The 12,180-nt window shown below is 39.0% G+C and overlaps 1 protein-coding gene across 2 annotated transcripts in view; it reads right to left on the reverse strand.

The window, feature by feature from the left end:
- sfswap (splicing factor SWAP) overlaps window positions 1-12,180 on the reverse strand; it is a 60,056-nt gene that overhangs the window by 16,259 nt on the left and 31,617 nt on the right. For both annotated transcript variants that reach the window (XM_084745521.1, XM_084745522.1), the window contains exons 14-15: window positions 9,849-10,045; window positions 676-1,052 (exon numbers count right to left, since the gene is read on the reverse strand). In XM_084745521.1, the coding sequence (XP_084601647.1) occupies window positions 676-1,052; window positions 9,849-10,045 (574 nt within the window). The remainder of the gene's footprint in view (window positions 1-675; window positions 1,053-9,848; window positions 10,046-12,180) is intronic.

Below are 12,180 nucleotides of genomic sequence, written 5' to 3' on the forward strand. Positions count from 1 at the left end.
ATCACTGCACGGAACGGTCCGAACATTGGCTTGTGGACATGAGGTTACAGGTCAGCCGAGGAGGACACCATTGATGTTTACATTCTGAGCTGTCTCGAGCAGACGCCTCTTGTGTAGATCTCCATGAGCAAATTCACACTTTTGTGAAAAAACAATATTTCCTACATGAAACTGCCTACAACAAGGTCTGTGAATTATCTTGACTAACCAGGTCATGATTTCTGGAAAGAGACGTTGTTGAGTTGTGCTTTGAGCACCACAAGCTGAGTGCCATCTAGTCCCATTACATTTGAGAACAGGCAGACATTGTTAGAGCTTATATCTCCAAAACTGCAAAACTCGCACCAGAGCAATCTAGATGGGTAAACAGCATCGCAGGTAAGAGGAAAATACGTATTTCTGATTTTTGGGGGTGAAAGATCTGAACTGGACAGCTGCAGTGAGCACTGCAAGGACAAAAGGCTCAGTTCTGTAGTTGAAACAGAGAAGTTGACATGACGTGGTCAGAGTGAGAAAAAAAAATGTAAATCCCAATTCTGCTGCATCATCAATCATTGTGTAATCAAATCACAGCAACTTGAATTGAGATCAAATTGAATCATGGGTATTTGTCGATTTCCAGCCCTCCCACCGACAGTTTGGACAAAGTACAAAGCTGTGTTCAAGGCGTCTTACCGGGACCTGCGGGCTCTCCTGTAGGCACTGGGAAGGGAGTGTCTGCTCTTTGACTTGGACCTTGACCTTGATCTTGACCTCCTCTTGTGTTTTTTCTTCTTTTTGTCTTTGTCCCTCCCTTTGTTCCTGTCACGGTCTCTCTCTCTGTCCCTCTCTCTGTCTCTATCTCTTTCTTTGTCTCTGTCTTTGTCTCTGTCTCTGCCTGCCCCCCTGGAAGCGGTGTAGGAGGATGAGGAGGACGAGCAGGATGGGGCCTCCCTGCTGCGATGGGCCCCTTGATTCTCTATGGCGTGTCTTTGATCCTGAGGATATGAAGTCAGTGCAGAGGACACTTGAGGAAGTGCAGGGTCGGACAGAATATGGAGGGCTTCTTGCATCTAGAGACAGAATAGGACAGAGAGCAAAAATATCAGTGAGAGCATTGGTTAGTCAAATTTCAACCTGACCTTTTTAATTAGTTTAAAGACAAAAGAAAACAATATATTGGTTATATGAAACCATCAGTCTCCCTCTTTGACATAAATAAATATATAATATATATAAATATTGTTTTTGGGTTGCCTGGCAGAGGTCTGTACTTTACTGATTGCACTCTTCTTGTTTGGTTCACATTGTTTTGCATTTTCATTCTTTAAACGTTACCAGAATGCAGGAAACAAAGTCTCTGAAACTCAAATTTTTCTAGAGGAGATTTTCAGATCCTATGCTTTGGTTTCAAAATTATCCCTACTTTGAGGTCTCAAGGTTGGCAAATATGACAGAAGGCGGTGGATGAAAATACACATGATGAAATGATTTTAAAACACGGTACTATAAATAATCATACTTCACGAAAAGGGGGCAAAGGATCATGACCGGCCACCTCAAGAGAAAAAAAAAGAAAAAAAGAAAATCCTTACTCAGTTGATTAAATGGTGTAAGTTACACAACGCAGTGCAGCCCTCTGGCTATACACTGAGTTACAACTGTCAACCGCAAAGTTCCTCTAATTACTCCAACGTGGGTCTGTCTGCTCATATTAAATAGGCCTGGAGCTGGATTCTCACTGAAAAGACGGCTTCAGTCCATCAGTGGATTAAACATGACACTAAATCTTCTAAGGTTAGATTTTATCTTCTGGGGTTGGGTCTTAGATTGCTTCTGGGGTCACCCATGTTACATATGTATACATTCATGGTACTAATAAGGACACTGGAAGACACCAAATGGCTTACTTTATATGCTACCATTAACATAAATGATAGGACCACCCGAGTGATAAGTAATGAACATGGAGGACATAAAGGAAATGAATGTGTAGTGTCAGTCTCCTCAATACAATCACCAGACCTCTTACCCATCTGCTAAAATCTGTAAGAAATGGGTGGAGCGTAAAAAAGAGGGAGGGGGAGGGAGATAAATAAGCAGAGAGGGAAAGGATGATGATGAAAGACGGGGGCAAGTGAGGCAAAGGCAAAGGCAGGATAGAAACAAGAGAAAGTGCTCATGATGGAAGACAATCAATAAGTACCCAAAAACAGGCAGGGAAGTGGAGACAGAGAATATTTATTACAGCTTTCTGTTTGCACATTATCTGGTGTCTGAGCTAAAGGAGAGATAATGAAATGATAGGAAGTGAGGTTTGGTTTAAAATTAGGACTGACATATGGGAAGCTTATCCCAACACCAGGCCAAGGAAACGTCTGCCCTCTCACACCTGCTCGGGCAAGATATGGAAGTTCGGACAGGGTGACAAAGTTGGAGAGGAGAGAAGAGATGGAAAATGAGAAAAGAAAGAAGACAAACAGACCAGTAGTTATTTGTTAGAAGCCCCATTTTAGTCTTGAGGACTTTTGTTATGTTCAAAAAATCTGATATACAATCAAAGTTGTGAAAAATAAACAAATTATCAATAACTTTTTCAGAAGAGACAGATTTGAAAAAAGTTATGTGCCAATTCCTGTCTGACTTGTAAGTTTTCATGATTTGGAAAAAAAAAAACATAATCAAAAGTAGAGGAAAAACAGAGCACCTTTGTAATCCTAGAAGCTTTTTGTTTTGATAAAAAAAAAAAAATGTTGACTCTCCTGAATTTAAATCTTTCAAGAGATACTCATCTTTGTGCTTGACAACAGACATCCACACACATGGATGGGCTTATTAGCATACTCATAAAATGATAATCTTAATGATCAAATGATGTAAACACCCCAAAACTTAGAACGTTAGTAAGTTATTTAAATCAAATTACAATGATTCTGCCAGTGCAAACTGCTGTAAGCTCTACTGCGAGCAGTCACATTGATGAATGTGAACACACATTTCTGCCTGTGAATTTGATGAACAAGAAAAAAAAACCTTTCTTGTTTGCAGAAATTATTTATTTGTACTTTTGTTCCTGTCTATAATTCATCAAAGGGCCAGACTGAAGTTGTTAAAGGACCAGATACAGCCCATTCCAGGTTTCCATTGTAACCTAAAGCCCCTTTCAGACTAAGACTGTTGATTTCAATACCATGTGTTTAAAACAATATAATATTTGTTAATTACAGCATCAAAAATAAACTGTCAAAAAACAAAATCATCCAAGTGCTCATTCAAGACCTCAGCTTAGCTATTGATTATTGTTCTGTATTGTCTCTTTTAAGCAGGTCAGGAAATATTACTAGGCTGCACGCAGTAAAATTTCTCTCTCACTTTCAACAGGGAACACGTCTGAACTGAATGCCATCAGATTAATATAACTACAGCAGCACAAGATAAAACATGCACAGAGAGATTAAACACACATATACTGGCCTGATTAAAATCACAGTAATAAATATATCACTTAATTATCATCTGTATATCACTTAATTATCATCTCCCACACTTGAAACACTGAATGACACAGTTTCACATAGTTAATGAGATTCTACTAATAACAGATTAGTCTAACAAGCACCTAATGAAACACTGCATACAGTCACAGTAATAATCACTCCATATTTGCAGTTTACATGCAGCATAGGATGAGATAAGAATAAACAAGAGTCCTAATTTTACTTCTTGTCATTCTGTGCAGACTATAAATTACACTAGACAGCTGAAATAAAGAAATTGATGAGAAAATGTGTGAGGACCTCTGCTGTGAGATGCGGGCAAGCCTCCCTCATGCTTACAATGGTCATTAATTAAGGCTTCAACTGCAAAATCAGTTTGAAAATCCAGCAGTGATGGCAGCCTGTGAGGGAACTGAGAGTGGGAACACTTTTACTGCCTCCTATATTTACTCTCCAATTCATTGCTATTATCAGCTGTGCCCCCGTTCCCCCTACTGGGCTTTGGGGCTCGTTCTGAAACTTTCCCGTCATGAATAAATGGAGCAGTAAGACGTATTTACGTTAAAGTTACTTATTTCTGACTGACAGAAAAACATTTCTTTAACAGAATAATGAAGCCAGCAAAGTCTATGACTGAAAATGGTTTGAAAGACTGATTCCTAGATTTAGCACTGCACTTCTATAACCTTGTCAGTCTCACGATGGGCAGAGCCAGGGACTTTGTCATGACGTCCTGGTTAAAACCTGGGGCTTTCATTACAAACAATACAACTGGATCACCAATAGTTCGGCTGGAGATCCAGGTAAGGGTAAAAGTAGCCTCGAGCCTCTAGCCTCAAGCATAGATGAGAAGCTGCCTACAGAGGTTTTGGTGAGCTCACTTCATTCAAACTCCACAAATCCCTTTTTTTTTTTTTTTTTTTTCCCATTTTCAAAGTGGTTGTCAGCCCCAACTGAGGCGGTCAAGTGGCATCACTTGAGGCAATTATCAGATATCAGATTTTGCTCAGCTCCTTATTGAGCCATAAAGGCTTAATACATTTTTAAAAAAATATGCACTTGTACTCCCCAAGACCTGTAAACAGACTTAATACGTAAAATCAGTAGAATTCCACTCTCAAACTGTGCCAGACTGACACTCTATTGCAGGGAAGGAATTATACCACAGCCAAACGGCCAGTATCCTGCAGTGTGGCCCTTTGTGCCCATGTTGCCAGTTTGGCATGCCCTCTTTTGAACTGACTATTGTGCTCTCAAAAGAAAGCAGCGGATTTCCACATTCAAAACTGCCATACCCAGGAAACTCTGCTGTGTTTTAGAGTTGCAGAGCCTCTTGCTTTATAGTTTGGTACCCATATTAACAGCTTATAGCGGTCACACATGGCTGCGGCAAGACTTCATGCTTGACACTTTCTGCACGTCACCCTCCTCCCATCCTCCCGACTCTCAGTTGTAGCGAGCTCACTATGTTATGTATGCTACGTACATTCACTACACCCAATAAACAAAATAAACTCCCAAATTGTCAAGAAATGAAAACATTCTCATATCCAATTTCTTCTTACTCCTCAGTGGGTGTGTAGTGCACTGCTGGAAGAGAGCATGCTGTGGACCAGCACCTGTCACTCTGCAGACGATTACATTAGCAAAATAAAATAACAATTAGAACTATTGCCCCCCCAAAAAAACAACCGGCAATGGATTCAACCCATCTCCCAATCGTACTGTGGACATATCACACCTTTTATCTTGTGTTTCAAGACTTAGGCTATGTGCTTTTTATGTAAGAAATTGTTAATATGCATATTTCTTAAAACGAGTTTAGTGTTATATTTTCCCTTGAGTTCATAGGGAGCTTTAGTTTCATTTCTATGGAAACCCTTTTCTGCCAGTGTGATGGGAAAAAAATTATGAGAAACTTTCTTGAAACAATAACTTATTATTTCAAAATAACGAGAAGCTTTTTGAAAATAATAACTTCTTATTTGGAGAGAGTTTCTTATTACTCACACTGACAAAAAATGGGCTTCCACAGAATTCAACCTGCTAATATTGTATGTTAACATTTTATCACAGCTGGGCTACAGAAACACTAAGTCTGAGACTAGGTAGTTTGATGCTGACTGCAGTTATTTATTGGTTTAATTTTTTGGTTTACAATTTAATAATGTGTATTTGTACTGATTACGGACAGTGGATGAACAGGGCAATTATCAGCTAATGATACTCAAACTGATTTGTCTTCATACCATGTAATTATGGCTTATTGTTATCGCACTACTGGTTTTGGCCTTTGTATTCTGCATTTTGGCTGTGATGCCCCAATAAATATGTATTTATCAAAGGCCTTGCCCTAAAAATTACTTGATTTTAGAGCTGCTGGTCTGTTAGAAACCCAGCAGGGGGTAAACAACAGTTGCAACACCTTCATCATATCACGATGTACCAAAAGACAGCAAGGTTACAGAATCACAGGACTGAAAGAGTCCTGTAGAGCTTATTCAGCGGCTTCTGTTTACCCATGACAGCTTACTCTAGCTACTACAGTGCTGTCGCATAAACAACATGATGAGCACTATGGGAAACAAGGAGAGCTTACATCAACAAATCCAAGTCAGCCAACTCCACAAAGACACAGAATCAGCATTCATATCCGTCCCCAAACCTAAAGCCCCAACATACTGTACTAGTGCACCATTCTGTTTTCGGCTCTTTCAAAGTACAGCATCAACCTACTAAAAATGCTGCTGCCAGAAAATTCACCGCTTGCTCAAAAATTCACCCAAGCACGTACTGCACTCCCAACTGTCCTGATGTAAAGTCACTTTTTTTTAACATGGCATGTCCACTGTTTACCAATTACCAATGATGATCTAAATAGCCATAATTTTCTCTCTAAACTTTAAACACATCGAGCACCAACCAACACCAAGTTCACAATCTCCAACCTCCCCTATATTCAACTACAACATCCATTTATTCATTAGTAGGCCAATGACCTGAATGTTGGTAGTTCCTTCAGGATACGTATGCTCTGATGGCCACTGCAGAAGTCACAGAACATCTGGAGAAGTGTGATGGAGCTGGCGCAATAGTGACAGGAGCCTGCCCACCGCCACCTGGCCCAACAGGCAATAGGCCAGCTTAACACGCATCGGTTGGGCTCACATGAGGAGCTGACATGCAACATCCATCAAGTGGACAAGGAATCTACACATCAAATGACCACCACTGTGTCTGATTTACACTATAAAGTATTCTTGCCTTTTGTGTTCATGTTTAATATGACAGACAAAAGGTTTTTAAAATGTGCATTATAGCAGCACTCCTAGGAAACTTAACAAAGGAGAATTTTAAAATAGAGATAGCCTGCGTTATCTCTGGGGCACCAAAACAGGAATAGGCAGGAAAGGCAGTTTTCTATGATGCAACTTTTATCTTTCTTTATTAGGAGCCACATTAGCTGATTTTCCACCTCACACTCTTCTGTGACGATGCTCCAAATTTGCAAGTGATCTTTCAGCTATTCTCCTGCAGTGTTGGATATCCTTCCAATAGGACTGGGCAGTATATTGATGTTATATTCATATGTAGATATGAGACTAGATATCATTTTAGATTTCGGATGTTGTCCTATGGTTATATGCTATGCTTGCTGTCTTTTCCTGCTTTTAAAGGCTGCATTGCAGTAAAGTGATGCAATTTCCTGAATTAATCAGACTGTTCAAGCTGTTCTAATATTTGCCTTTACCCACTTAGCCATGATATCCACATTAATGATGATTACTCTCATTGTGTCAATATTTTGTAAAACCACCACAGCGATCCCTACAATATTGATATTGAGGTACTTGGCCAAAAATATGGCGATACTTGATTTTGTTCATATTGGCCAGCCCCATCTTCCAATAATGCCATGGCTCTCAATAAATGCAACAGACAACACAAACAGTTATCTTGGTAAAAAAAAAAAAAAAAATCATACATTTTGGAATGGATAATTACTAAAACTATTTTCTGTTTACATTAAAATATAGGCCTACTATAATGCAACAACACATTTATTCATTCATTCATTTACTCATTTTTATCATTAGCAACTTCTAAACACAAGCAAAAAAAAAATCTTTACCCACCACAACCAAAAAAGCCTTTTATTTAACCTCCTTCCTTATTTTCCAGCTTGCTCAAGTTCCCAGCCCCCAAGTGCAAGTGCGCTGTACAGATGAATACAGCCATCAGTGCCTTATAACATTAAGGTGGTAAGAAAACACACACATAAACACATTGAGGACATAATCATAAAAAGAAATCTCATATCTACAACAATGATGACAAAAAAGCTTTTTAGATCTTGGGAGAGATTCAACCCTCTGCCTCTGGGTCAGTCTTTGTTTACAACAGTACATTATGAGTCAAAAAAAAACAAAAACATTGCTAGGTTTCCTTTCCAGTGCCAACAGCTGCACAGTGATAAAAGTATCCAGCATATAAATCCCACCTCCTTTTTTTCACCCAGAAATGATTGATTGGAATTGCTGTCACAGCCCAGGACTAAGGCTGCATATACATGAAGAACAGACTGCTGACTTAACCACAGATTCAGCTCAACAACAATGTGTGATATGTGATGTATAAACAAGACCTTTAAATGCCGCTTTCCAATATTCACGTTGTTGTGACTGATGTACATGAAGATATTCCCTCAGCAACAACGGCGACATTTATCTCTTAATCTATTATTGCATACTTACATAAACTGAAAACTGTTATCAATAGAGGCACACGCAGACTTTCATTCCATCTGCAATCAACATGTTTAAAATTCGTCTCTGACATAAAGATTGAGGCTATTCAGTATAGGGTTACAATGCCATCTGTAGTAAATGTGATCTTTCCATTTACTGAACGTCTACTATGATCAAAGATTTGACCGCAGTTCAACAAAATACAGGAGGCAGAGCAGAACCAGCACAAATTTGTCACTGACCTCAGGGTGGACAGGTCTACTCAGGGGCGTGGGCTTTAACAATTTGATGCGGCAGCCTCCGTTTTTCAATTGTAGTGACAAAAATGGTACTTATTTGACCACTTTCACGGGTATATTAGAGGGTGTAATTCTGCTACTATGAATTATCAAACTACATAAGAAAAAAAGCCTAATCTTCACCCCAATCAGTCATAATGTTTATATTCAAGAATTTTACAGCTAAATGTGGTGAACCATGCAATCAATGGAGGACATGTCTACATGTTTAATTTGAATGGAATAACACACAACCATCTTCTCTGACCTAGAACATAGCGACATTTTCAGTTGAATGTTGCCTAACAACTGGTCAATACAGCTCTTTTAGACACAGTATCTTTCCTCTGACATCATTGGTTACTCCTATTCTTATGGCTGCAACTAACGATCATTTTTATTATTGATTAATCTGCAGATTATTTTCACAGTTAATCAAACAATGGTCTTTAAAATGTCACAAAATTGTGAAAAATGGTAATTGCAATTTCCCACTGCCCGAAGTGATGTCTTCAAATTGCTTCTTTTGTCTGACTAACACCCCAAAACCCAAAGACTCTTCATTTACTATCAGAAATGACAAAGAAAAGCAGAACATGCTTAGTGCAACCATGATATGATGTCCAAAATTGCGCTCACATACAAACCAGTTTGGTATTGTGTCAACATTACATACCGTGCAACTCTTTAAATGGTAAGAGAAAGAATTACAATGTTGGACAAATGTTCTAGATAAAGCTTTGCTTTGGCCAGGTGTGCAACATCTTTATTAAAATACGGTACTGCATATACAAGTAACTCATTGCATCAGGGGCCAAGAAATTTTATCCAAAGAAAGAGACACTTAATACAGAAGGACTGCAGTGTGTGCATATGTTATTGCATTATATCTGTACACACCTACTGAATGGTGTTAAGGCACACACACTCCCCTGGCTGTGATTCATCAGTGTAAGTTGGGCCATCAACACTATTAAAGCCTGAATATTGTATCTCCCTAACGGATGTCTGTATTTTAAATGAATGCCGGTGTTTGGTCTTAGAGATTAATAGGGACCTTCTATTAATGGGAATGTCATTAAATGCGCACATTCTCATAACACCATGACTCCATTAACGCTGTTATAGCTCTTGAGATAATGCAGTATAATACACTCTGCCCATTCCAACATGTGACTGAAATAACACTTCAGAAAAACTCACGACTTGCTTCTGATTTAGGGTGAAACACTTGGGTTTTAGTCATGATTTTAGCACGGGTCTTTTGGTTAAGTGACTTTTTCAAAATATATAGACGCATAAATACAAGACAAATACTGACCCACCTTTGTCATCAATTTACATACCTCAAGCTGTGTAGATGAGTCGAGCTCCACTCTCTTAGCCTCAGGCTCCCCAGCGAACGGGCTGCGGAGGGTCTGTAGGAAGAGCGCCGCCTTCCTCTTCCTCTCTGCCTGTAGCTGCTTCTCCTTGGACTCCTTAGATGCCTGGGCCAGCTTCTCCCTGGCTGCAGCTGCCAGACGATCCTCCAGTTTCTGTTTGGCTAAGGGCAGAGATGAGAGGGTAAAAAAACAGGAGAGAGGTGGTTGGATGAGGATGAAAAAAAAATTGCAGTTCTTGTCCCTTTTTGTGTTTTTACCACAGCTAAATATACCTCTACTAAATTGCTGTGAGAGAGGAGAAGATAATTGAAAGACACAAAAAAGGGGGGAAAAGAGTGATTATGCTCATTTTTTTTCACTCAGACAACCTTTGTCTCACCACATGTGAGTGGTCCTTAAAAAGCAAAGGATTGAAGGAGAGGAAGGTAAGACAGATGAAACATGGGAATATAAGACAGCAAAAAATATCACAGAAACAGACAGGTTGAAAAGTGAAAGACAGACGAGAGAAAAGATGTTAAAGTAATTTTCCTAAGGTGATGTCTGGCATTTCTCTGATTCTCCAACTGCCGTGGATTGACAAAGTTCCCGTTCTAAATGATAAGACCTGACTAAGTCTCTGGTTATAGGTAATTTCATGCAATTCAAGGATTGTGCAGAAAAAGCAAAGTGGGAGGGAACGTGTGGGTGGAGAAGAGGAGACAGACATCTGAGTGAAATTGGGGTTGGGAAATCTGCACAGCTTTGAGAGATGAGGAGAGGAGATGAAGTGACAGATATGGGTAGGGGATAGATAGGTAAGGAGGGCACAAGAATGAGATGGGGTACAAAGAGCAACAGGATGACGGAGAAAACAAGACAAGACAGTGAAGTATAAAGGGAATGCTTGTGGAAAACAAGTTTAAGTTATGCAACCGCTGGGGCTACTGTTATCTCTTCAGGATTAAAAATAGGCTGGCTGCCGAGGCAAATCATATTTGAGTATAGTGTGAACAATAGCCAAGTGGAGCAGAATCCATCTGTACCCCAGACAGCAGACAGCCACACAATATACAGTCTTGGCCAGGCTGAGTCCTAATTTGACACAACTCATTGTGAAGGACAGTGCTGCTTTACTTTTTTGGTCCAGTATGTTTACATGACAGGCATGTAAAAATGTATATAATTTAATTTGCAAAGTGCTGAAAAGATTTTGCGATTTTTGTAATAAGTGACTGATCATTTAAATCAAGGAATACAACAATATATTGAATATCATGATAAAAAAAATGTCTTGTTACCGTACTGGACTGTGATGATATCTACTGTTATATTACATGGTTAATTATTACATTTTATTATTTATTATATTACTAGTACTGACTGCTGCATTGGTTTTGTTTCGCAATTGTACATATATTATTGAAGCATTCATTGCCGGTGTTGAATTTTTGCACATGCTTCGGTCATGGCTGATTACATTTTATTTTATTTTATTAAAGAAAGAAGCAGGATTAAGTTAAAAAGAAAAACTTTTATACAATCTAAATATGCTGTACACATTCAACATATTATTCAATACAGGACCAAGTTTTTCAAGTCTTCATTTTTCTTCAATCTCAAATCTTACTTAGTAAGTGTGTCTGTATGCAGTTTGGTATTGAGCATGAGCACGGTGGCTTTTCACTGATAACACCTGCCTGCTGCTGCCCAAAATTACTCTATGTGAGCAGTGAGAGTGAACCAAAATAGTAAAGTTGCGGGCTGGACAGATTAACAATAAGCCGAACTTGCTATAAACCTCTTAAAAGCTGAAAAGAGCTGTACATTCAGATAATAATTCTCTGTAGGTTCACCACTACAAGTAACCCTGTTCACATTTTAATGTTGTTCTCATATTGTAATTTAATAAGTTGCTATAAAGAAACTATTGATTAAAACCACTTTAAAGCCCAAAATATGAATCCACATGGTAAGCAAAATAAAAGTCTCTGTGAGCACCTCAATTGATGGACAGTACATGTTATGTTAATAGACAGTATATCTGTATTTACAGTTTATCTAACATCTGAATAGAATCTCCACATTGATTTTAAATATGCTCTATATATTTTAAATCTTCTACCAACACTATTAAACATGCACAGCCAGTGGGGAATGTTTGCAGCGACCTTAAGGACTCATGTACTTATCACTGGAAACTGCATTTGGTGTGTGTGTGGCTGTTTTCCAGCCCATCAATACAGATTAGCGTTCTGCTGTGTGCCACTGATTCTCCTGCTATCTGATCAAGTTAGGCCTGCTGACTGACAGCCAC

Source organism: Lutjanus erythropterus, chromosome 20, assembly GCF_056507025.1.
Source record: "Lutjanus erythropterus isolate fLutEry1 chromosome 20, fLutEry1.hap2, whole genome shotgun sequence".
Classification (NCBI taxonomy): Eukaryota; Metazoa; Chordata; class Actinopteri; order Lutjaniformes; family Lutjanidae; genus Lutjanus; species Lutjanus erythropterus.